The following is a 22,529-nucleotide window of genomic DNA, read 5'->3' as shown; positions in this document are numbered from 1 at the left end:
TGCTCTCTCGTGCTCTTTCAGTACAGCGGTTTATAGGCCATTTCTCATAGATTAAGAAACTAATCATCGTACTTGCATTTTGATACGTCTAAAGCTACTCCCGTTTTGGGTCCTCCCTTAGAGAGCAAAACACTGCACGACAGTACTGCGCAGAATGCTTTCCGCATTTACACAATAAAAGCGCGTTCTACAGAAGTCTGCATATCGTGGTGACATTTGTCTAGTGACCATCTCGAATTTATGGCTTATTTGGTCTAGCCTTGAATTCTATAAAAAATCAAGGGTACAAATCGCACTGCAATACATTTCACATAGAGATATTTGGGAATGGAATGACTAGTTTTAAGAAGTTTTATTATGGAGTAAAAAAAACAATAAGCTGCTTTTACAATGCGCCACTTCGTTGAATAATATCTTACTTGTAATTCGCTTTGAGAAATAGTAAACGCTTTGATTCTACATTATTTTCAAGAATAAATCCTGCTTTGGATGTCGATTTTGAGTAAACGTAGTTTTGGAATCGTCATTCAAAACATGCACTACTACCTATGTTACCTTTGAAGAGCCGAGTCATGAATTCGAGTGCTTAGCAAATACAAAAAAAGCGACATTTAACAACAAGCAGAAACATCATGGTTAAGTTATATTTTCTGCGAGCGTTCAATTTTCCACAATTATTCGCATGCAGAATCCTACCTGACGTTACCTATGGCATCTATGTCATGGATATGCATTTATTTGATTGTGCTGTTTGACTTGTGTCCTCTACCGAGGTGCTCAACCCCTTCCTAAGTTGTTGGCGTCAGGTCCCTCAAGGTTCACGAGCTTGGACGAGATCTGGAAGAGCCTTTCAGCGGCCCTGCGGTCTTTGGCCCTGCGGCTGACCCAGCCCTTCTTGCAGTCCGCGTAGTAGTTGCCCGTCTCCTTCGCCAGCCTCGGGTGCACCGCGGCGAAGATGGACGTCTGGGCACCTTCTGACGTCGACTGCGGAGAGAGAGGTTGTGTCAAGCTTCCACGCCCAAGCAACGGCGGAGCGTCATATTCACGTCCGCAAAACTTCGTCAGTTAATGCAAAGACAAACTATGTGCTCCTTATTTGTCAAGAATAAATGGGATGTCAAATAAAGTGGAGAGCAACTAGCGTCATAGAGGAGACTTTGTCTGCTGAAAAATAAAATTATTCGGTGAAGCGATCCTGGGACCACTCCAAGAGTGGCGGAGCGCTCTTCCAGCTAAGATAACCAGGAGCTAGCCGTCAGTAGAGCAAACGGATGATGTTACGCTCCGGGCGAAACGACGAAACGAGTGCGTGTCCTCAATGGTTTTCGAGCATCGTTTGTTGCTTGTCAGCCGGACAAAGTGAAGAGGCCGCAGGTTTGTCGGCATAGCCGCTTATCTAGACAACAAATAAGCGCCACGCCCACTGTCGGGGCAGTATCTAAACGAGGCGGTACCGATAAGCGACCACCGCGCAAACAAAATAACAGCAACATTACAATTTTCATTAACAGATGTCAACTGGAGGCAATTGTTAACGCCCGTTTGCTTTACTGAGAACTTGCTCATGGTAAGCTCAGTGTTTAGAACGTTCCTCTAGCTTCGGAGAGGTCCCGGGATTGATTGCCGGACCAGGGATATTCTTCAGCGGACAGCAGTCGCGTATAGAGCGCGAGTGGCACTTCATTATTGATGGAATTATATTTATATTTGCGTACATCTTCTCACCCTTAAGGACTTACCCAAAATCATTGAAGCTCTCAATTTTTTAAGTCTGTCGCCCAAAGTAAGTTTGAAAGGGTGATCCGATTGGCAGTTTGGTTATTAAGAAAAATATGGCATTATGCAAAACCTATAAAACAGGTGCAAGACATTAAACTGTTAAACGTAACCGATAAATAATTTTGTCTAATGAAAAACATATTTCTGGCTTTTCGCGTTCTGTTCAAAACTACTAAAAAAAAGTGCATAAAAACAGGGTGTGGATATATTGCGCGTACACTTAAGGAGCCGTAAAACACCCATAGGACGACTTTAAGATCTCTAGCGCACCTTTTTAGAGGTGTTTATTAGCAACCTTATGTGTTAGCCCTAACCGTGAAAGCGCGCGCTCTTAATTGCAGCAGAGGATGGACCAGATCAAGAACATATTGCAAACCTCTTCCTCTACGACCTTCGTTCTGATAGTTTCTCTGCGCTACATCCACTGCACGCTACAGCTGCCTCAAGATCTTGACAAACAGGTACTGGCATCAACACATGATGACGATCTGGAGAAGAATTTCGAAGACATGTGACGAACCAAAAGGTTTAGCTTTATTATTACGAGATCTTGTTTAAGGGGAATTCAAATGAGAGACAAATTTCTCCCTTTGTGCCCCGGAATACTCATCGCGTGGCAATAACGTCACGCGTTTGTGAGGTGCCGCGCTGGCGAAGACATCCTAGGGGTATGGGGGTGCTTTTGCCCCTGGCTGCGAACACCCCGCCGTGGTGTAGAATCTCTTTGCAATTGGCGGTATTTTGTTTGCGTGTCTGGTAACTTCACAGATTTTGCTCAGCGAGATGCCGGTGGTGACATCGGGATTGCCTAACTTGTGGCTTGCGCTGTTCCGCATGTCGTCCGAGGCAACCGGAGTTGTCTTAGATATTCACCAATGTCGTCCTCAAACCGCTCAAGACATTCATCAATGCCGTCCTCAAGCCGCTCTTCATACAACTGTTTTTTTTTTTTTTATTTCGTGTCCTTAGTGTTGCATCCACACATTCAAGAAGCCTGTTTCTTTTAGCAGGAAGCAATTCGTCGTCTTCTGCGTCTAAGAGCGCTGCTGCCATACTCACGTTTTAAGTAGGCCTCCAATTTTCTACTCTCGTCAAGGCGCAGCTGCTCGACAACAGTCGAGAGTGTCGAGAGTGCGACCACGAAATGCGTCTGATGGACGTGACGGAACTTATCCTCACGTGCAACTTGGAGTCATCGCCTCCGCTGCCCAAGCACGTCACGATTCCGTGATTCCTCATTTCGATTTTGCGTTCAGGATTAAAGCTAAAGAGTAAAAAGTTGAAAAATAATTTCATGGGTCCTTTAAGGTGGTTGTCCTTACTCCAGGACAGCAGGGCTTACGACAGTCCCGTGCGCGAAAGTATCCGGTTTGACTTCAAAGATAACCATAACCACAACGTTTTCGATTTCGATACTTCGAAAAATCGTTTCATTGATTCAGTTGCGCTTAACTGGTGGTCGTTTCATCAAATTCCGGCCTTACAACAATTTTCATGATAAATTAACATTGTGGAAGGCTTCAGTGCAAGAAGATATAAGAACATGCTTTGTTTTCGTTGTTGAAATAGAGGCTACTGCTAAAAGTGTTGGATAGAGCTGTAAAGCAAAAATGGCACGCTCAAAAGAAAAGAGAGAACCATGTGGAGTTTTTTTTTTTATATCAAAATCTAAATAAATCATTCGAATTATTTTTTGTATGTCGCGATCCTGAAACTAAAAAGCGCAACGTGAATCAATGCAGCTACCTTGCCCGCAAGGTCCAGGACTAAGTTGAAGAAGAAGGCTCCAGGCGACTTATTTGCGATCTCCGTCTTCACATTTCCGGGATGCACAGCGTTCACCGTGACTCCTTGATGAAAGAGAGAAGCGCAAACAGAACACACACGATAAGAATTGTTCCATGCAGCAAACCATTCACTGCGCAAGCCACGCTCTCGTAGAAATTAAATTGCCTCCCGTAGCTGGCACACCATTTTTCGTGCGTCGCTTCTGGGAACCTGTTTCACATTCCCCATTTTTATATATATCTTGGTTCAATGAGTGATGTATGCTACCACAGGATCTTTCACGTACAAGAAAAGGGGCGGGGCAACATCTGCCTTTGGAGATGAACACATGTCATCAGCACAAGCTGTATAAGTAAAGTAAATCATCGGCTGCCATGAAATACGAGTTTGACGGTTCGAGAAGACCGTGGCGAACGATCGCTGGCAGCTATGGCTGCCAGAAAGTACTTCTTATACAACGTTCTGTCATTGGTCCGAATGCAGTCCAAGGCTCAAGCACATAGTATACACTCACTGACGCACACGTTAAAACTTCAAATCACGGGGCATTCACTGCGCTTGTCTGTTTTAGCCGGAAGACACACAGAAAGGTGACGAACACTAATGCGTTTCTCTTTTGAAGCCTTGTGATGGGTCTCATCGGGTCGTATCGTCGTCTGCGCGTTCAGTTTAGGTGAAACAAAGCGTAACACACAAGATCGCAATACTAAATTTTCTTCCTATCCTACAACTGGCCAGCGCAGATCTCAGATTGGACACAAATCCTTCGTAAGCCTCCGGCTGGTGCCTCCGCCCATAGAACAACAGTTTCGGCCGAACGCTGCACGCGCGCACAAAAGCAGTGTCTTGCACTGACCTCTGGCTGGTGACGTAGATGACCCAGTACCACGGACTTGTTACCTAAGGGGTGTTGAGGTCTCCTCGATAAGCCCGGGGGGATGAATTTTCGACATCACCTAAAGAGGCAAACGCTGGACACGGGTGGGGCACGAGTGCTGCTGTCGACTCAAACACGAGTCTTCGCTGAGTTAAGACCTGTCTCGACCAAACGCTGAAGAGTGCCTCCCAATCTGTGTTCGCCTCTTTAGGAGACGCTGAAACACCTTCGGCTTTGTTACCTAAGTTTAATAAACGCCTGGTGTGGCTTGCTATGTTCACTGTTCCGGATCCGTTCCTTGTCTGATACCACGATCTCTTTGGCTTCGAAGCGATAATAACATGTCTACAACTCGCCCATCGTTTCTTAGGCTGTTGGGAGCTGCTGAAATGTGAATGCGACTGTAGCGCATCATATCGAGATATGTCGATTTTTATTCGATAGAAGAGGAAGATGCAGAATGACTGGTCGCTTGCGATTGGTTCCTACTCAATTCAATGGGCTACAATCGCATCCATGGCAGCGTTTACATGGATGTGACAGTTGCCGCGTTCAATCAACCTGCTCATCCTACGCCAGCTGCACTCGATGCACATCGCCGTATTCGATTTACAGCTGCACCGTACCTTAACAAAAGCGGATGTACATTGCCCCCCACTTCTCTGCACCGCGCCGCACTATCGTGCACCGGGGCAGGCTGGTGCAGGTAAATTGAATGATCCAACTAGCGCGTGAAGTTGAGAGAGAACCAATCAGACGCGTCCAGTCCCTCTGCTTCTTCCTCTTCTACCCAATCAAATTCATCATATCTCGATTCAATGCGCTACGGTTGCGCCCATATGTCCGAGGCTCGGGTGAACGCAGCCAGGGACTATAGGAGGTGTCGGGTGAGCGGGGATACATCGCGAGTAAAGGTTCGCACCCGTGCCCTTGAGCCTTTCGGCGAGGGCCTTGGTGAAGAGCACCTGGGCGAGCTTGGTGTTGCTATAGACGAGTACGGGGGTGCGGACCGGATGCACGCCCCGGGCCTTGTCTTCCAGGTCATCCACGCTACCCACGTGGTGCAGGATAGACGACACGTTGATCACCCTGCTCGGAGAGCTCCTCTTGAGCAGATCTGCGAAATTGGCGAAATACTCTCCTGGAGCTAGCTCCAGGCTTCCAGAAGACACAAGCAAGATGACTGATATCGCCACTCCCACTGGAGCAAGGTTCCTCAAAAGGCCTTGCATTTTAACACACAGTGTGTTATAAGTATATAGCATTCCTTGTTTACGGGGTCTTTAAATTGAAGCGTGTTTTCTCAGTTGTAGTTTGTTTTTTTTCACCAAAGATTCGGTGTTTTGCGATATCAAACTTTGACGTCGGACAAAAAATCGATGTTTATCGGCCGTTAAAAAAAGAAAAAGACGATATTGTCGTAGGATTTCACAACTTCGAGAGCACTCGCTTGACCTGAATACTTGGAAGACTTCCACGAACAAATATAAAGAAAGAAAAAAGGGTTTTGGTCTTCAAACAAACTGGCAACCTTGCGGTCAGTTTAGTGCGTCCGTGTGCGAGGAAAATAAGAAATCAAATAAAATTGTAGTTTGAGATTCTTTCCTGCCAAAGCTTCTTTTTTTTCGTTTATTTATCGAAGTACAATTTAATTTCTGGTCTTTTAGGTTTTCCTCGATTGTGACAGAAGTCGTCTCGGGGGTCATTTTTTACGGTTTATCAGTATTTACCGGAAATCATAGGGCTGGGTTATGGGAGAAAAGCGACAGGTTACGCTTCACCGACACATGGGTCAGGTGACAACGTGGCGTGACGTGACTTGACGTCAAGTTCAGGTGTCACCTGGTGTCACGATCTCACGTGACTCCACACACACACAGCATGAGCCAGCTCATTCGCAAGTTGTGCCTCCGCGAGTTTATCAAATATGTTCAAGACCTGCTTGAATTTTCAATGACATAAACAGTTCATTTTATTTAAATCGTGAATCTTCATAAAAGGGAGAAAAAATTAAATTCGCATCTAAACTTAGAGGGACATTTTAACGCTGTTTATGTTTCGAAAACTTCAATATAAAAACTCAAAAACTTTAAAGACACATCAATTTTTATCGGATATAATACAGGCTCCAAAAAAAAAAAAAAGAAAACTTCAGGTTTTTTTTTTTCCTGCAAAAATAAACTTGTAGCGCTGGAGCTCCAAGCCAGATGCCAAAATTTCAGAACTAGCCGTTATATCAGTCAAGTTATAATGGATTTTATAAAGTTTTTAATGAGAAAATGGCGGCTGATGGACCTTTTCAAAATACACTGAGCTCTATGGCGCTGGTTACCGAAAACGGGCAAAGATGGATTCTATTTTCGAATTAAAAATTTGAGACAATCACTTATAAATTTTGAACAAGATAACGGTTACTGTTGAAACTTCGCATCTGTTTTAGACCTTTAGGACTACCTTTAGGCGAAGAAAGAGCCTTCTGTGGTGCGTAGTTTATTTATGCGGTAAAAAAAAAGAGACTAATTTTTTTTTTTTTTTGGGGGGGGGGAGGGGTAGGGGCTGCTTTTACTATTGGTATACATTTCCAAATATTGTCAAAAACTACAGTCTGACACTAGCCTAACTCGCCAAAAAACCACTTATATGTAACTGCTTTATTGTTTTCATTTAGTCACAATGACTGAGACAATAGCTTATTTTTTCCTGACCATCACTTTAGTTTTCAGATAAAAAGCCCCAGCATGGTGTGATGGACAACTTCTGCCGTCAGCCCAGAAGCCCAGCCATGTATAGGCCTCACACTTTACGACAGGTTCCACGCGACACTTTACAACCCAAGCGTAAACTTTATCGACTCTTTTCCTGGAGGCAGGAGAGAGGGAGAGGAAAGAATACAAATTATAGTTGACAGGTATTTCTTTCCTTCCGCGTAACCTCCGCTTTGGCCATTTCCACCACTTTACGATTTCGGGCTCTCCAAGGACAGACCCCATTGTTTTCCACGTTATTCTAAGAATGAACAACAGAAAAACGTTTTCTTCTTTCCTTTGCAAGTTACCAAAGAACTCCTTTCTTACGTCGTCCTCGTCGCAGGCGTGCGAAAGGGTGGTCATGGGCTTCAATGCAGGATAGAGCCGTCGACTTCCTCAAACATAAAATGTCAATGGGGTTATCTCCCCTACCTTCTAATGTCCGGACGTGACCATAGTTTCTCAAAACTTCTCTGAAGGAAGAGATGCATATTTTTCTAATTTTCCTAGTTTTGGAATACGCCGACACTGTACGGGACCCCGATACTGCTGTTCAGACAGCCAACTCTAAAAAGGCACAAAACCGGGCTTTCCGGTTTAAAGGGGCGATGCAACAATTTTCGAACTTTGCGAAAATACTGCTTAAAACGGATCCCTGACGTTAATGACCTATGAAACACGCGTTCGTTTTTCACCCGACGCAATAGAAGTTCCAGAAAAAAAAATTAAAGAAAAACGAGCACCATTCACTCCCTCAACTCGCAGCCAGAACAAGCGGCCACGTGGTCTGGAGTCGATTACATGCCGCTAACGTTGATTATAGCTACGCGCTGGGGTTGGCAAAGCACAGGATACGCGCTGAGTTCTAGACATTGTTATGGCTGGGCTATTGTCGTCGTTGCAGCGATTGGGCACGGGCCACTACCCGAATGTATGTCGAGGAATCGATTGTCACGAGCCAAGATCGAATGTGTACGCAGTCTTCGCCTCCACTGTATGAGCAGCATTCGAATATCGTCACAGCTGGGATCGCAAAGCTCGATGACGCAGTGCTTCTTGGTCAGTGGTGTTGCGTTCGAGTATTCTTGAGTCCCACTAGTGCCAGAAAGCTGGTGTAAAGTAAGAAATATTCATACGCAATGTCGTTGCACAGCCCCTTTAAAGTATACAATATTGACTGGCTACTAAAGAGAGCAGACACAAGCGCGAGCTCTGGGCTTTCAACATCCCTGCCAAGCACGCGCGCTTGGGAGTGCGAGCACTGTTCGGGCCCACATGCTCGCGTTTGTAGCATCGGCTACGTCCACACTTTAGCTGGAAAGAAGTATAGTGTGGAGGGAGGCTTTTTAAAGAAGCTGCTGCGACTGAAATTGTCTAATAACGTGCTTCACTGGAAAACGGTTCTTAAAGGTGCCATGAAATGATTTTGCAACTTCTTTTCTCTTAGCTTGGCTCCTCAACGCAAAAGCGAAATGAGAAATCACGCGGTCCTGACGTGTTTGCGCACCGGCACGATGACTCCACGTTTCGCCTTCGTTCTTAAGCACACCATGGAACTTGTCATTCGCAAGCGATGATAAGTGCCGTCACGGTACTCATTGACCACGATCGCCAGTTCAAATATCTGTTGATGGAATGATTGTTGACGAGCGCAAACGTCCCAGTGACGCAGTGCTCGAGTCTAATGCGCCAGCTGGGTTAGGCTAACGTACTTTGTGTACCACAGATGTACTACAGTGAAAAGGCGGAAATATTTCAAAGGAAAAAGGGTACGGAATAGTCCGCTATATTTTCGATCTTTTGTATCGAAAAGCAGGCTTTTGACTTTCTACCCTCTTTCTTTTGGCCCACTATACGATATGCGATTATACTTCGTCTCACCCTACTATGGACTAAAGGCAGAAGCTACTAACCGCCGGATCCGACCACGAGCCGCTTAGACATTGCGTGGTATTTCGCTTCGATGAACGTATCGGTGTTCGCGCCTCGGATCACTGATGGGAATGGGCGGACAGTGGTTCAGATCGAGCCATGAGTGACTCAACATTTTTACATTGCAAAGAAAGCAACGACGTACTGGCTCCTTGCAGCGTCGAAGCTATAAAAATGACGCAGCGTTCTTGGATTGGGAGCATTATTCGTCCAAACCTAACCAATATGCAAAGCGTGTCATAGTTTAGCGTGGAACGTGATTGGACCTGGCGGCCCGTGGCTTTGGCCTTTAGTCCATCGTAGGATGAGACGAACTATAGCAAGATTCCAGTCTAAAATTAAACAATCATACGAATATTTCTTTCAAGATTCCTTTCATCAAGAAATCTACCTTACCTCACTGCATTAGATATCGCAACGAAGGGATCAGATTTATAAGGCAAAGAAATACCGTTGCCGAAAAAGTGTATTTCAGAACTACATTTGTTTTCTAAAAGAATACAGGATTCGGGCAAACTTACCATTGTGCCTGAAGCTCTGTTTTGTTTAGCATTAACCTTGTAGTTTATTTCAAACGCTTTCTGTTAGAACAACAGCCTGTCAAACGTTATGGTAGGTATTGAGTATTTCAAAATTTTGTATATCATTGTGATTGTTATATTCGTAAGTTTCCGAAAACTATTTCTACTTCACACCAAATGCCTCCCTCCTCCTGTGTAAAGCCGAGGTCACACTCCTCATACGTCGTGGAAAAGATAGTGTAAAAGCACGAGTCACCGCAATATCAGTGGTTCGAATGCCACATTACCAAGTTTGCTGCTTGAACTCATTGCCATGCGGCATTCGAAGCGCGGATTTCGTGGTAACCCAAGTGCTAAATATGGCGACGTGCGCGACCGAAAGCGTCGCTGTGGTCGGCCTTCCACGATTGGCCCAAAAGCTGACTATGACGTCGGAAAGGGTATACCATCGACGGAAATAAGAGGAATGAAAGAACTTTAATTTCGACGGTGTTGGCAGTGTTGCTTTGAGAGTGCAATGATTTCAGGCTTCCATCATGCTATTTACAAACACCATCGACCTTGTTGTTCGCAAGCTAATGACGTCACAAGGGGGAACCATAGGAGGGCGCCACCGAAACATCTCGCCGCTAATATTTTGCATGATATATAATCAGTGTGACCCCGGCTTAAGCAAGATATATATATATATATATATATATATTTTTTTTTTTTTTATTATATAGAGATTTTTTTAAGCCATGGAAGCTACACTTCTGCAAGTTTCCCGAGTGGGTTATACGGCTAGGGGGACATTATGTGTGTGGCTAATCTGTAGGCTATTTAATTAAAATTTGTTAAATTACATTTTTCATTAGTGAAAATACACATATGCTTACAATTAGGAATTTACTGAGCGACATCGAAAACCACTAAATCGAATCTGTTTAGAGCGACCTGAAGCTCGTGGGAAACTCGGGGGTGCAACAGAGTTACCACTCCTGCAGCAGGCGCAAAGCTAACAGTGGCGGAACGCGGATAATTAGATTATCATCAAATCAACTCCTATTTCAGTTTTGACTAGTTGTATGACGACTTCTGCAGCTTCGCGATTTCGACAACGGAGAGTTTTATTTAGTTGATCGTTCCGCTGATTCCGATAACGATACCCGATACTTCGCCGCCGCCTTTGCGCATGCATCGTATCGATATCGGGTATGGTTATCGGGGGAATTGGGGAAATCGGAACAATGTACTAAAACTCTCGAATATCAGGCAATGGCTGCAACAAAGAAGCTTTGCGCTATCTTCGTGGTAAGTAGTACATCTATTCCTTCGCTGCAGAAGCTCAATGCAGAGTATCAAGCTTTATTGAGGCACAATATGACACTCCTATCCAGTGCCTTAGTTCAAAGGGTGCTCGGCATAGCAGTCGACATCTTCAATAAGAAATGACGAAAAATGTCTGACGAGACTTTCGAAAGTCAGGTGTTGCTCAAAATCCTCAAAATCAGTAAATGGAACAGGTGGCAACAAAATGGAACTTGAGTAACCCTCTTCCTTTTGTTTGTTACTTGAGGACTATAATGTTGGAAGTAACGCCACGAAAGTAATGGATTACGTTTTTTGGAAAGAGTCATTGACTTTTAAAGGAAGGTAATTGTAATTAATTACAATTCAGCCTTGAGTAATTGTAAATGTAATTCCTTACTATTTTTAGTAATGTGTACAAGTCTGGTCCTGACTAAACGGCGGTGGGATAAATTTCATTTTTTGCCTGAAGTAAAATAGATGTTCCTGTTTCATTGAAAGACGTCGTGGCTTGTTGGTCTAGGGGTATGATTCTCGCTTAGGGTGCGAGAGGTCCCGGGTTCAAATCCCGGACAAGCCCAATTTTATTTTAAAAATTTCTTACGCTAATTGAACGACAACTAATCAGTGGGAGACATGCTTGCCTCATAATGAACCTACAAATAACACAATGTTCATAGGATACGTGTTCGTTTCGCTCGTTTCTCTACTCCCTCGCTGGCTCATTCGAGTCCTCTGTGCGTCGCCAAACGACCAGTGATATTGGTATAATATCAAAGTTTTCAGGCAGTTACCGACCGGCTTCCCGTTTCTGGCAGAGCAAAGTAACCACCTTTCTTTCAAGTCTCCCTCTTGAACGTTGCCATGGGGGAGACTTCCAGGGGTATAGAATCCAGCTTGGAACCTCGGGGTCCTCTGTTCGATTCCTTTTAAGAATATCGGAAATTTTCATTTTTCTCGGTTTATCACTATTCTATCTCAATAATGCGTTCTTTGGTTCTCCCTAAAATCCGTGTTAACATTTTGTGGAGGGTTTTTTTAAGCGTTCTGTCACTTTCCTTTGGTATCTGGAGGATTTTTAAGCTGAGCACACTAAACACCAAACTGAACAATCTTTCGGAATACTGAAATTTTATTATTTCCAGTGAGCAAACTACATATTATTGCAATATTAAAATAGCTATGACAAAATATCAAATGAAGCTAATGCCAACGCCAATATCCAAATTTTCTCGCGCTTTTCAATGGCGTAACGTCAGGTGTTGCATAATTTGCAAGTCAAGACGGCAATTTAAAAAGCACAAAATGTGGCGTGCACTTCCTTTTTTTTTTTTTTTTTTTTTTTTGCTGCCGTGAGTTTTTTTAGCATTCATTTGACACCATTAATCTTTTCGGACTCTCTCGCGAATAAGTTGTACTGCCCCAAAATTACATCCGCCGTGACATTTTCAGTGGTTCCAGAAGCACCTCTCGGTTAAAAAACAAAAACAAAAAAAAAAAAAACGGTGAATACAAAATATAAACTTTGATAAATTAAAAAAAAAAAAGTTACTTCTTATTTGAGATAAAATAATAAGGGTGCAGGCGAGCTGGTAGATAATACCCATGTTTTTTTGTTGTTGTTCTTTTTTTTTTTTTTTGGGGGGGGGGGGGGGGTAAAGCGGGGAGATGCTGTGCTGTTCATCTTTGCACCGTCTTAGGTTCAGTGCGTGTCGTCCTTTCGTCGAGGAGCAAAGGGAAACACTTTAAGTAGAAAAAGATTTTTTTTTTTTTTTTTTTGTGTGCATCTTTGTTAGTTTGGAATAGGTACTGGTCCTTTCGTTATATTTTGGGGGAGATTGCTGAGTTATCTTTGTGATTCGACATGAAGGCCGTCCATAGCGCTACTTTGGGAATTAGAGGGTTTGGCGTTTGGACTGTTTAGAGGTTGTCCCTTTGTGTTGGCAGTGACTGGCTGGAGGGTTTGGCGTTTGAACTGGTTAGAGTTGCCCCTTTGTGTTGGTGGTGGGCTGTTTGTGGGCTATATAAGGAGGAGGACTAAATAAACCTGGTATCTGAGTTTGAGACGTCGTCCTGTCCCTTTCTGTTTCTTCGACTTTTATGTTCCTTTCTACCGCAGTCTCAGGTATATTCAACATGGTTTACTTCTTATTGTTACCAGTGTTGCAAATCAGTGACTATCTAAATGTTGCCTTCAAACAGATGCTTTGTTAAGGTGGTGACACACAGAAGGTGTGTCACCACCTTCTGTGTGGAATGGTGTGCACATTTTGTATCCGGCATTAGTCAGTCCGGTGCAATGCATCACTCAAGCCCGCATCACCGCGAAGTACGAAAGATACATTGCCCCAGAGTTGTCCAGAGTAACCGCTCATTCACACTGGAAGCGGATCCGCGTTCGCAAAGCGGTTGCGAACGCGGTTGTATAAAGATACAGTACAATTGCACGCGCACTTGATGTCATCGAGTGCGCGTGCAATTGCACTGGATCTTTATGCAACCGCGTTCGCAACCGCTTTGCGAACGCGGATCCGCTACAAGTGTGAATGAACGGTAAGGGTGTGTCGATGTCATAGAAACCGATCTCTCTTAATCCATTAAATTGCAGATACAGATACTCGTCTATATTCACTTTTTACGTTTTAAATATTGAAAAGCGTTTGTCCCGACATTGTCTTGCAGCAATTAGGAGGCATTGACACCCAAAAATTTGGAAAAAAAACCAACATAATTTACACTTTCTATTTTGCTAATGAAAGGAGTTCACAGTCACTGCTTCTGCACAAACTGTTCGCTACACGCTAGAACTATAGACCAACGTTCGTCAACCTCCCTGTTAACGTGAGCAGACGTTTGTTATTTATTTGACGAACCGTTGCTCATATCTTTTTTTTTTTTTCAAAAGCGCGGAAAATGTTGAATGGTACCGAACCTGAATTAAGTGCTTCAACCCATCACAGTATATTTTCGCATAAACACTTACTAAAACGTTTAAATGATGCATCAAAATTTAATGCAGACTAATAGCCATAGCATGTTGATACTAACAATGTAGCTGCCCGTGTTGAATTAACCTGGGAAGGGGTTACAATGACTGACTCATATTGCACGCAATCAATGTCACTAAAACTGCCACTTGTCTAATGGCGCAAGCGCATACATCAGGCAGATTGTATCGAACTATTGTACCTCGTTTCACTTTCAATCAGAGCACCCACAACAGCTAGAGGACATATACAGACTCACAGCGCAGTCTCTGTACTTGTGTAATTCAGCCTGTGATAGCACGTGCACAGCCAATTGAGCGACACGCGCTGTGACGTTTCGCATTTTGACTCCCCATTGACTCGTGGTGTCGGCTTCACTCTGACTATACTCGGCGACAACTTTTCTTGGCAATGCAGTGGAAGGTACAGGTCCGCGTCCCCTCTCCCATTTTGAGTGTACGCAGGCTCTCCTCCTCTCCCCGGAAATGGGGGAGGAGGAGAGCCTGCGTACACTCAAAATGGGAGAGGGGACGCGGGACGTACCTTCCACTGCATTGCCAAGAAAAGTTGTCGCCGAGTATAAAAGGGCGGTTTCACGTGACGTACTTCCGTCACGAAATCTCGCCATATGCCATGTTGATGCACGTTCTCCCTGCGTCGTTCTAGGCACACAAAAAAATATATCAGTTAACTTTTCTTTTTTTTTTTGCGTCGTTATTGGTTGCGATTTCTGGGGTAGTTGGCCGAACAAAGGAGCATAGTCTGGTATTTGGTTTGTGCACGTACCGGTTTGTATTCGGACTTAAGTCGATCCGGCAATCAAGAGGTTTACCGGTCGTCGGCCAAAAGAGCCGCAGTCGACGCCGCCGGGGTGCCTCCGAAAATTAAAAAAAGCTAGGGGTACGTTTGAGTTTGTGCGGCCCAAATACGTCTCCAATTGCACACATATTAGACTTGTCGTCTATGGAGCCATTCGACGTGCTGAACCGTATAACCGACATCAACCACCCATTCTGATATAGAATCTTGCTACATATGTGCGCTTAATGACTATTTTGCTCTCACATTAAACAATTGTTGCTGCTCTTCATGTGCTAGTTGATTATTATTTTCCTTTGTTTTATTTTGTTTGTTTTTATTAATTACTTTGTATTATATAAATTATTGTGTATGATTTCGCCAATGATGTGTACCTGTGGGGGGCTGAGGACCAGTCAAGCGGCTTGTACAGCTTTTTTTGCTCAGGTCCCACCATACTTGTATGGTTAATAAACCTATTAATATCATTAAAAACAACGCCTATAACTAAGGGCCAGAGTGCAAACCAGTGGCGACTGTGTTCATCAACATAGCGGAACGTGGCTTACCAGAACGGATAGCGTTTCGTGTAACCGCCCAATATTAAAGCAAGGCATAGCCTAACTATATATATATATATATATATATATATATATATATATATATATATATATATATATATATCAGGGTGTCGAACCGGAACCGAACCGAACCGAAAACCGGAACCGAACCGGTATTTTTTTCCGGAACTGAACCCGAACCCGAACCGTTATATTGTTATCGCGATGAACCCGAACCGGAACTGAACCGGAAAAAAAATAACAGTTACCGGCTCATGTCAAAATGGTTCGGCCACGCGCTGTTGACAATGAATGTGCTATCAATGCCATTTGTTTTTTAAGTGCCGTCAACTGACACACACCTTGCTTAGATATTTTTCTTCTCCACTCAGTCTTAGGAATATAAACGCTGCATCCATGAATCTTGACAAACGCTGCATCCATGAATCTTGACATAGGAACCAGTATTGCGCTGGTCGCGGCTTGCACGGAAAAAAAAATTGGAAGGCTGTGCAAAAAAAAAAAAAAAAATCGCGTCACGGGATTTCATTTTCCTACAATCACGTTTCTAGAACGCGCGAGTTCTTGAAGCTTGCTTCCATCGCAATGAGAAAAGGAAAAGCTGTGGAGTTTGATAATAATGCATCCGGTTTCGTATAGGCACTTAGAAGCTAACATATTTGTGAGACAGCGAACTCTTCTATTTTATTATTTATCCTATTACGTCCTTCTGGCATTGCGTTCGGTGAAGTGTTTTTCATATTCCGTATCTTGTTTAATGAAAACTTCTTTAAGGGTCTAATTTGAGTTACCGAAGGCTAGTTCAAATAAATAAAGCTGTATTTTCTCCCCACTGTTCCTTCCATTGCTTACACGCCGAGGTGGCGGGATAGTTAGCGAGTTCTACTTGTAAGTGGGTTTGTAAGGAGGTCGCGGATTTTACAGCTACTGCGTCACACCCAATTAGATGAAGTCCGAATGCGTAAACGTCGGTGAGGTAACCTTTGAGTGCACATAAAGAAACCTTTCCTGGTAGAAATCCCTGAGCCTTACACTACGATGTATCCCGTTTCGTATGTGCTGATTTCACATGTTTTATTTGTAATTTATTTGGATGTTGCAATTTGTCATTTATAATTTCCGAACCGGTTCGCGAACCGGTTCGCGGATCGAATTAATCGAACCGGAACTGAACCGGAACAAAATTAATTTATCTGAACCTGACCCGTAACCGAACCCGTATTTTTTTCGGTTCGACACACTGATATATACATATATATATATATGAATCTTTCGATGTCGATGGTGTCGGGTAGCATCTGCTACAGCACTTACCGATGAGAAGCATCGTTAGCAAGAAATGTCCCAAAAAGTTGGACTGGAAGCCCACGTCGAAACCGTCCTCAGTGAGTTGAACTTCGCTTGAACCTGGAAAAATATATGTATATTTACCAACAATTCAAAGTGTGCGACTGCAGAGGTACTGAACAAACATACATCAGCCGTATTTTTCGCTTGGTACCCCGGACTGATTCAGCGCGCAGACTACCTAAACATATCTTTGTTTGTTTTTGTTGTTGTTGTTTTTTTTTATGACGAGTACTTAAGTCATTAAGGCCGAAGACCGTAAGATGATTTTAAGCGGAAGATCTGCAGAGCAGCCAACAATCAATGCCCGGATTATACCACACAATTTCTGCACTGGCTAAATTTCTCGTCTACACCGAGTGACTCGTCGCAACTTTGAAATGGCTGACTAACTACACGCTGTCTTAATATCCACACAATCCCCCTACCCCCCCCCCCCACACACACACAAACGCACACAATTTCTGCTGAGTTTATTTGTTTATTCACTCAAGTCCCAGCATAGGTCACTGAGCTCACGCTTACACCGAAGTGAGAAACACCTCACTTTATAGGAAACATGCGACAAGACGGTGGCGTCGGGGTGCCGCACTTAGATGAATTATTCGACGGTACTAGGCAGGCGTCGTCGGTCCGTAGCTATACAAGCCATCAAAGCGCCGAGATGTCAAAAACGCCGAACAAAAAGTGTTGCGTTGTTAGCTAACGAAGGTTGTTCGTTTCTTGGCACTGCCGTGCCTCTAAGACCAGCCTGAGTGTTAGATTTGTTGCTTCCGTCTTGTGAATAGGTGCTCGCTGGCATGTTTGGTGCTTGTATGCCCGTGCGTGGGGCGTGAGTGTAATGTGCCGGACTTTTCCTTTTCTTCATTGACGACGGAACTGAATGGAAGCCCACGCTATGGTTCAGAGTTTGCAGTGCACACTTTGTTCGCGGTAGACCCGCGACGGACCCCGCCCTCATCTCTGTCATATGTGCCGACCATTTTTTCACCACCCTACCGCAAACCGGTTAGCGGTATGTGAGGAAAAAAAGTCCCGCTATGAACGGTTATGCCTCAGCAGGCTTTCCGAAAACTTTGTGAGCCACCCCAGCAGCGGGATAAGACTAAATTTAGATAGCGACAAACTGCGACACCGGCAATGCCTACATGCGGAGAAGATTGCTTTAGCGTGCGGGTCGGATCCCATGAGGGTTCCTTTTAGAAATAATTTCTTGCCTTCTTTCGATGTAGGTCAGTAAAGATGTACCGCACCGAGGTTTGGGGGTGCTATGTCGCGCTTTTTGGACTCCCAGGAGACTAGGGAGAAGGAAGTGACGTCAACGACACAGCAAACGAAGATTGGATGTTGACAGAAGAAAACGAAATCAACACCCAATCTGCGTTTGCTGTGTCGTTGACGTCACTTCCCTCTTCCTAGTCTCCTGGGAGTCCAAAAAGCGCAACATAGCACCCCTGGAATCGCCTGCTCATGGTTTGGCAGTTGGTTGTGTTGCGCGAGAATTCGTGCATTCGAGGGGCGTCATTGAGCAAGGAGCTGCGCTCGTGAGCGCGCGCAAAAATTATCATGTCGATCGAGGCAAAGCCACGTCTATTAGCGGCGAGATGATTCGGTGGCGCCCTCATTTGGTTACCTTTCGTGACGTCATTACCTTGTGCTCAACAAGTTCGATGGTGTTTGTAATGGGCATCGTGGAAGCCTGAAATCAAAGCGCTCTCAAAGAACACTGCCAACACCGTCAAAATTGAAGTTCTGACATTCCTCTTATTTCCGTCGATGAGACATCCTTTGCTGACGTCATAGTCAGCATTCGGCCAATCGCGGTGTTCCGACCACAGCGACGCTTTCGATCGCTCACGTCGCCAATAGGGAGTATTCACTGGCGGCCATAGCTGTGTGCGCGAATGCCGAGCCCGTGCTGATGGCCAGCTTCCACAGTTCTTTTGCAACGTGCATTCCGCACCTTCAAGAGTGCCGGTCTTAGCAGCCTATTGATGTGAGCTCGTTCTGAGCATGCGCTCTGACATCACCCAAAAATATGGCGTCCAGTGAATACTCTCTATACTCAGAAAGCCCGGCAGGTCGCCACGAAAAGCGCCCGCCGAAATGGAAAAGGTGGAGCGGCAGACAACGGATGAGAGGAAAGCCATGTGACTGGCACCCCGCTGCGGCGAGACTCCGAAACACACTTCTCACGAGCGAACAAGTGTGTTTTGGGTCCTCGCCGGTGCAAAAGCTGTGCGCTAACGTCCAGATTCCCCAAGAAATGCCTCTTGCATGCTTTGTGCTACCAGATCCCCGCGCTCCGAATCTGCGACCGGGCACTCTATGGCTCCGCCGTCGAACTGCCCAGCTTTGGAAGTATGGAGGAGGCTATGACCGCGGCCACTATGCACGAGTGTTCGTGCAGCCGATCTGGGATCAAACACAAGCAGCTCGCGTACTTGCATCATCGTCAGGAGATTGCAGCGAATGCCACAGGCACGATGTCGAAACTTTGAGGCCCGTTTTCGAACGAGCGCTCGCTCTGGAAGGGCCCAGTTCAGCGCAAGGGATACGCACTAGCTCGTCAGGTAGATGAAGATAACGCTACCACGTTAACGAAAAGGCAGTGTTGCATTAGAAAAAAAAAATTACAAAACATAACTGTAACGGCGTGCACCTCCAAATTCACGTTTTCCTGGTGCAAACGCCGTCCTTTAAGGGGTATTCACACGAGGGAGAAATCCCGGGGATTTCTCCCCGGCACGCGCGCATCACGAGATGAAAACGCGAGGCTTTTGCACATCGCAAAGCCTGACGTTTTCATCGTAGGATACGCGTGCCGGGGAGAAATCCCCGGGATTTCTCCCTCGTGTGAATACCCCTTTAAAGACAGTGGACTGGGAGCCCAAGCTCTCCGGCTCTCCTTCGAGAAGTCGAAAACGTGCCTACTTCTCCCTAGCTTCTCCCCGCTTTCTTCGTTTTCTTCTCTGAAAAATCCCTCGCTGATCAGACGCCGAAAACCGGCTCGTCTCAGCGTACCTGTTACCATATCGCACACAGAATCGCACATGCACAAAGCAGTCGGCGTGTAGCTAGTGTAGCTGTCTAGCTAACCAGCAAGCTGACTGGCTGTGACAGCGGCCGTTGGCGGCACTTCCGTGGCGGAGCGTCGCGCCCCCTGTAGGTGCCGTACGCTTCCTATGCACCTTTTCCACAAGGGCGCAGCCATCTTGAATGTCGTCCCTTGTGGTATCCGTTAAAATGTCGTTTCTATCTCACCGCTGCTCGAATGTGTTCACGAAAAATACGTGATCGTCACACATTCTTGTTTTGCCCTCAGCTATACTTTCTCGCAAACTCTAGGTTGAAATGTTTCTTTTCGTCCCGCATCCAAGATACGGAAACCACGTAACTAAGAACGAAAGGAAAACAAAAACAAAAAACGTCTATAGGCATTGGTGGCCATGGCTGTGTGCGCGAATGCTGAGTGCATGCTGAGGTTCAGCTTCCACAGATCTTTTGCAACGTGCATTTGACACCATCAAGATTGCCTGTGTTAGCAACCAATTAATATGAGCTCGTTCCGAGCATGCGGTCTAAACAGCGCCCTCAAATATGGCGTCCAGCGACGTTGGTTGTTGGGTCCTCCGGGCGTAACGAACTCGTTCGTTTGTTTTTCATGAAACTCACGCGCTGAACAAATTTATTTTGTACGGTTAGAGCAGCTGGCATGTTTGCGACTCCAGGTCCTAAAAGGTGGCACCACTTACAAGCACGTTCTAAAGCCCCTTGATAAAGCCGTCTTTTACAAGTACCGCCAACCATTGTTGTGAAAACGCGCGAGACTCGAGCCACGAGCGGGTGTTCCGCCGTCATTCGCTTCCAAGGCCGCCGCTCATCTCAGTGCTGCGCCACCATTTGCTTCCAAGGGCCGCTCGAGACACGGGCCACGTGAGCTCGCGCATTTGACGCTATTTGCAAGACAAACGGAAACATATCGAGGGACTTTAGCACGTTCTATGGACACTAGGGATTAGCACCTCTCTCGCACCACCCGAGCACAGCTGGGGAAAATCCGACATGAGTTGGCTAGTGACATTATATAAATCCGTGCTGTATTCAAGGAGGAAATGAGAACTGCAGGGCGTGTCTCTCGAAGGCACAGCCTCCAGCACGCACTTCATGCCTTCCGCTGTGCTTTTGATGGGCGCATGCACTCGAGGTGCACATGGCGCCGAAGCGTGGTCAAAGCGAAGGTAGATGAAAGGACAACTGAACCTCCTCCCTGCCGTTCTCACTTCGTCAGTGACTATAAACAAAGATGAAACTGATTTTGTATGACGCGCTCTCACTTCGACTAGAATAACCGGGGAGACTGCCCAAAAGCACCCAAAAAATCATTTTAATTTTCTTTTCTTTTTTTTTTTTGTATGGAGATTTAGACAGCGTAACCTTATTGAGCCTCGAAAGCGCGTCTGCTGTTCCCGCTGAGAAATTGAGCCCATCCAGTACGGAGACTAACCTTTTCAAAAGAACACAAAAAAAAAAAAAAAAAAACTAATATTAGGAATAACAAAAACAACTTATGGCTTTCGTGTTGAGGTTAACGTGTGCACATGACGTGCACTCTGGAGCCCCACCGGCAAGAACTGAGCTGGATTTATAAAAACATTTAACGCAACAGAAGGTGGCGTTAGCCCAACAAAGGTTGTAGGTACAAGTTGCCATGGGGGGAGCCTTCCGCACCTCACTTCCGCTCACCTCGCTTCTCGTCCTGTCTATAATAGCCACTTATAAATATATTTCTGATCGTATACACTTCGATCTTCACTGTCGTCACCGACAGCTTCAGAAACGCAGCGTGTGGCGAGTCTCAAACAACTGATTATCGTTTTATATCCACTAAAATAGTCACATTTGCCGATAAGAACGGCCAGGAACAAATCACAGAGAAAAAAGCCTTAACCTAATAAGCTGTGGGCATCTCGCTCATTTGGACGACACCGCACGCAAGTCGGACTCCTGAACCGAGGAGCCTCTTTCGCGCAGTGGGCAAACGCGATGCCATTCGAAAGCTCTGGATGCGCGGTAGAGTAAACAACGCGGCTCCCTACGAGAAGACCCTGCCTAAAGCGGTGTCCAAACAGGACGCTACAAAACGCACGACTCCGACCATTCGTGAAAATTAAAGCGGACGCTTCTATAGGAGCGTCCGCTTCAATTGTCACGATTTGTCGGAGTCGTGCGTTTTGTAGTGTCCTGTTTGGACACCCCTTAAGAGTGAAATAGACGGCCTTGTACCAGCGGCATAGGCAGAAACGGTCCGCGCTGTGCCGCTTAGCACGTTGAAACATCCAGCTCAGGGCCACAGCACAAACAGTTTGACAGAAGTAGGTGTTAGTGCTCCTTCCCGGCAAGAAAGTTTGATGGACGAATGCAAAACCGTTCTACAACAGTGGTACTGCTCTTCCTCTCCCCAAAATTGTGTCGCTTGTATGTTTTTTACAGCCTTGACGCTAGGACGCCCCTAAGGGAGACCTGATCCTAAACTGTAGTAGAAAAATTTAGCCAAAGCGCAGCCGCTAATTTTTTTTTTTTTTAACGTGCATTACGCAGTAGTTATTACGCGAACGGGAGCCGGTACGAAACTCAACCAGATTGAAACGGGAAGGGAATGGGGATCCAACCCAGAAGGTCCCGCAGCCAAAGCCCAGTCGTTCCTCACACATACATGCCAACTACGGCAAAAGTCTTTCTCGCACCCCCCCCCCCCCCCCCCCCCACACACACACACCTCTTTCCTTCTGTCGGCCACCGTTGTTCCGAAAAACCTGCGTAATCACGTAAAGAGAACTCTCGGCCTACCCATCGTTCTTTGCTTCATCCACGTACATCCC

The 22,529-nt window shown here is 45.4% G+C and overlaps 1 protein-coding gene and 1 non-coding gene across 2 annotated transcripts in view; one reads left to right on the top strand and one right to left on the bottom strand.

The window, feature by feature from the left end:
- Positions 1–716: 716 nt before the first annotated feature.
- Positions 717–22,529, bottom strand: part of LOC8039628 (retinol dehydrogenase 12) — a 32,513-nt gene continuing 10,700 nt past the window's right edge. The window contains exons 2-5 of the mRNA XM_042293999.1: positions 16,615–16,707; positions 5,367–5,561; positions 3,526–3,629; positions 717–984 (exon numbers count right to left, since the gene is read on the bottom strand). Coding sequence (XP_042149933.1) covers positions 778–984; positions 3,526–3,629; positions 5,367–5,561; positions 16,615–16,707 — 599 coding nt within the window. The 3' untranslated portion in view covers positions 717–777. The remainder of the gene's footprint in view (positions 985–3,525; positions 3,630–5,366; positions 5,562–16,614; positions 16,708–22,529) is intronic.
- Positions 11,443–11,514, top strand: Trnap-agg. Its single transcript has one exon. It is a non-coding gene; the product is annotated as a tRNA-Pro (tRNA).

Source organism: Ixodes scapularis, unplaced genomic scaffold (genome assembly GCF_016920785.2).
Source record: "Ixodes scapularis isolate PalLabHiFi unplaced genomic scaffold, ASM1692078v2 PGA_scaffold5__190_contigs__length_132052651, whole genome shotgun sequence".
NCBI classification, from domain to species: domain Eukaryota; kingdom Metazoa; phylum Arthropoda; class Arachnida; order Ixodida; family Ixodidae; genus Ixodes; species Ixodes scapularis.
This window is presented reverse-complemented; position numbering and strand designations above follow the sequence as displayed.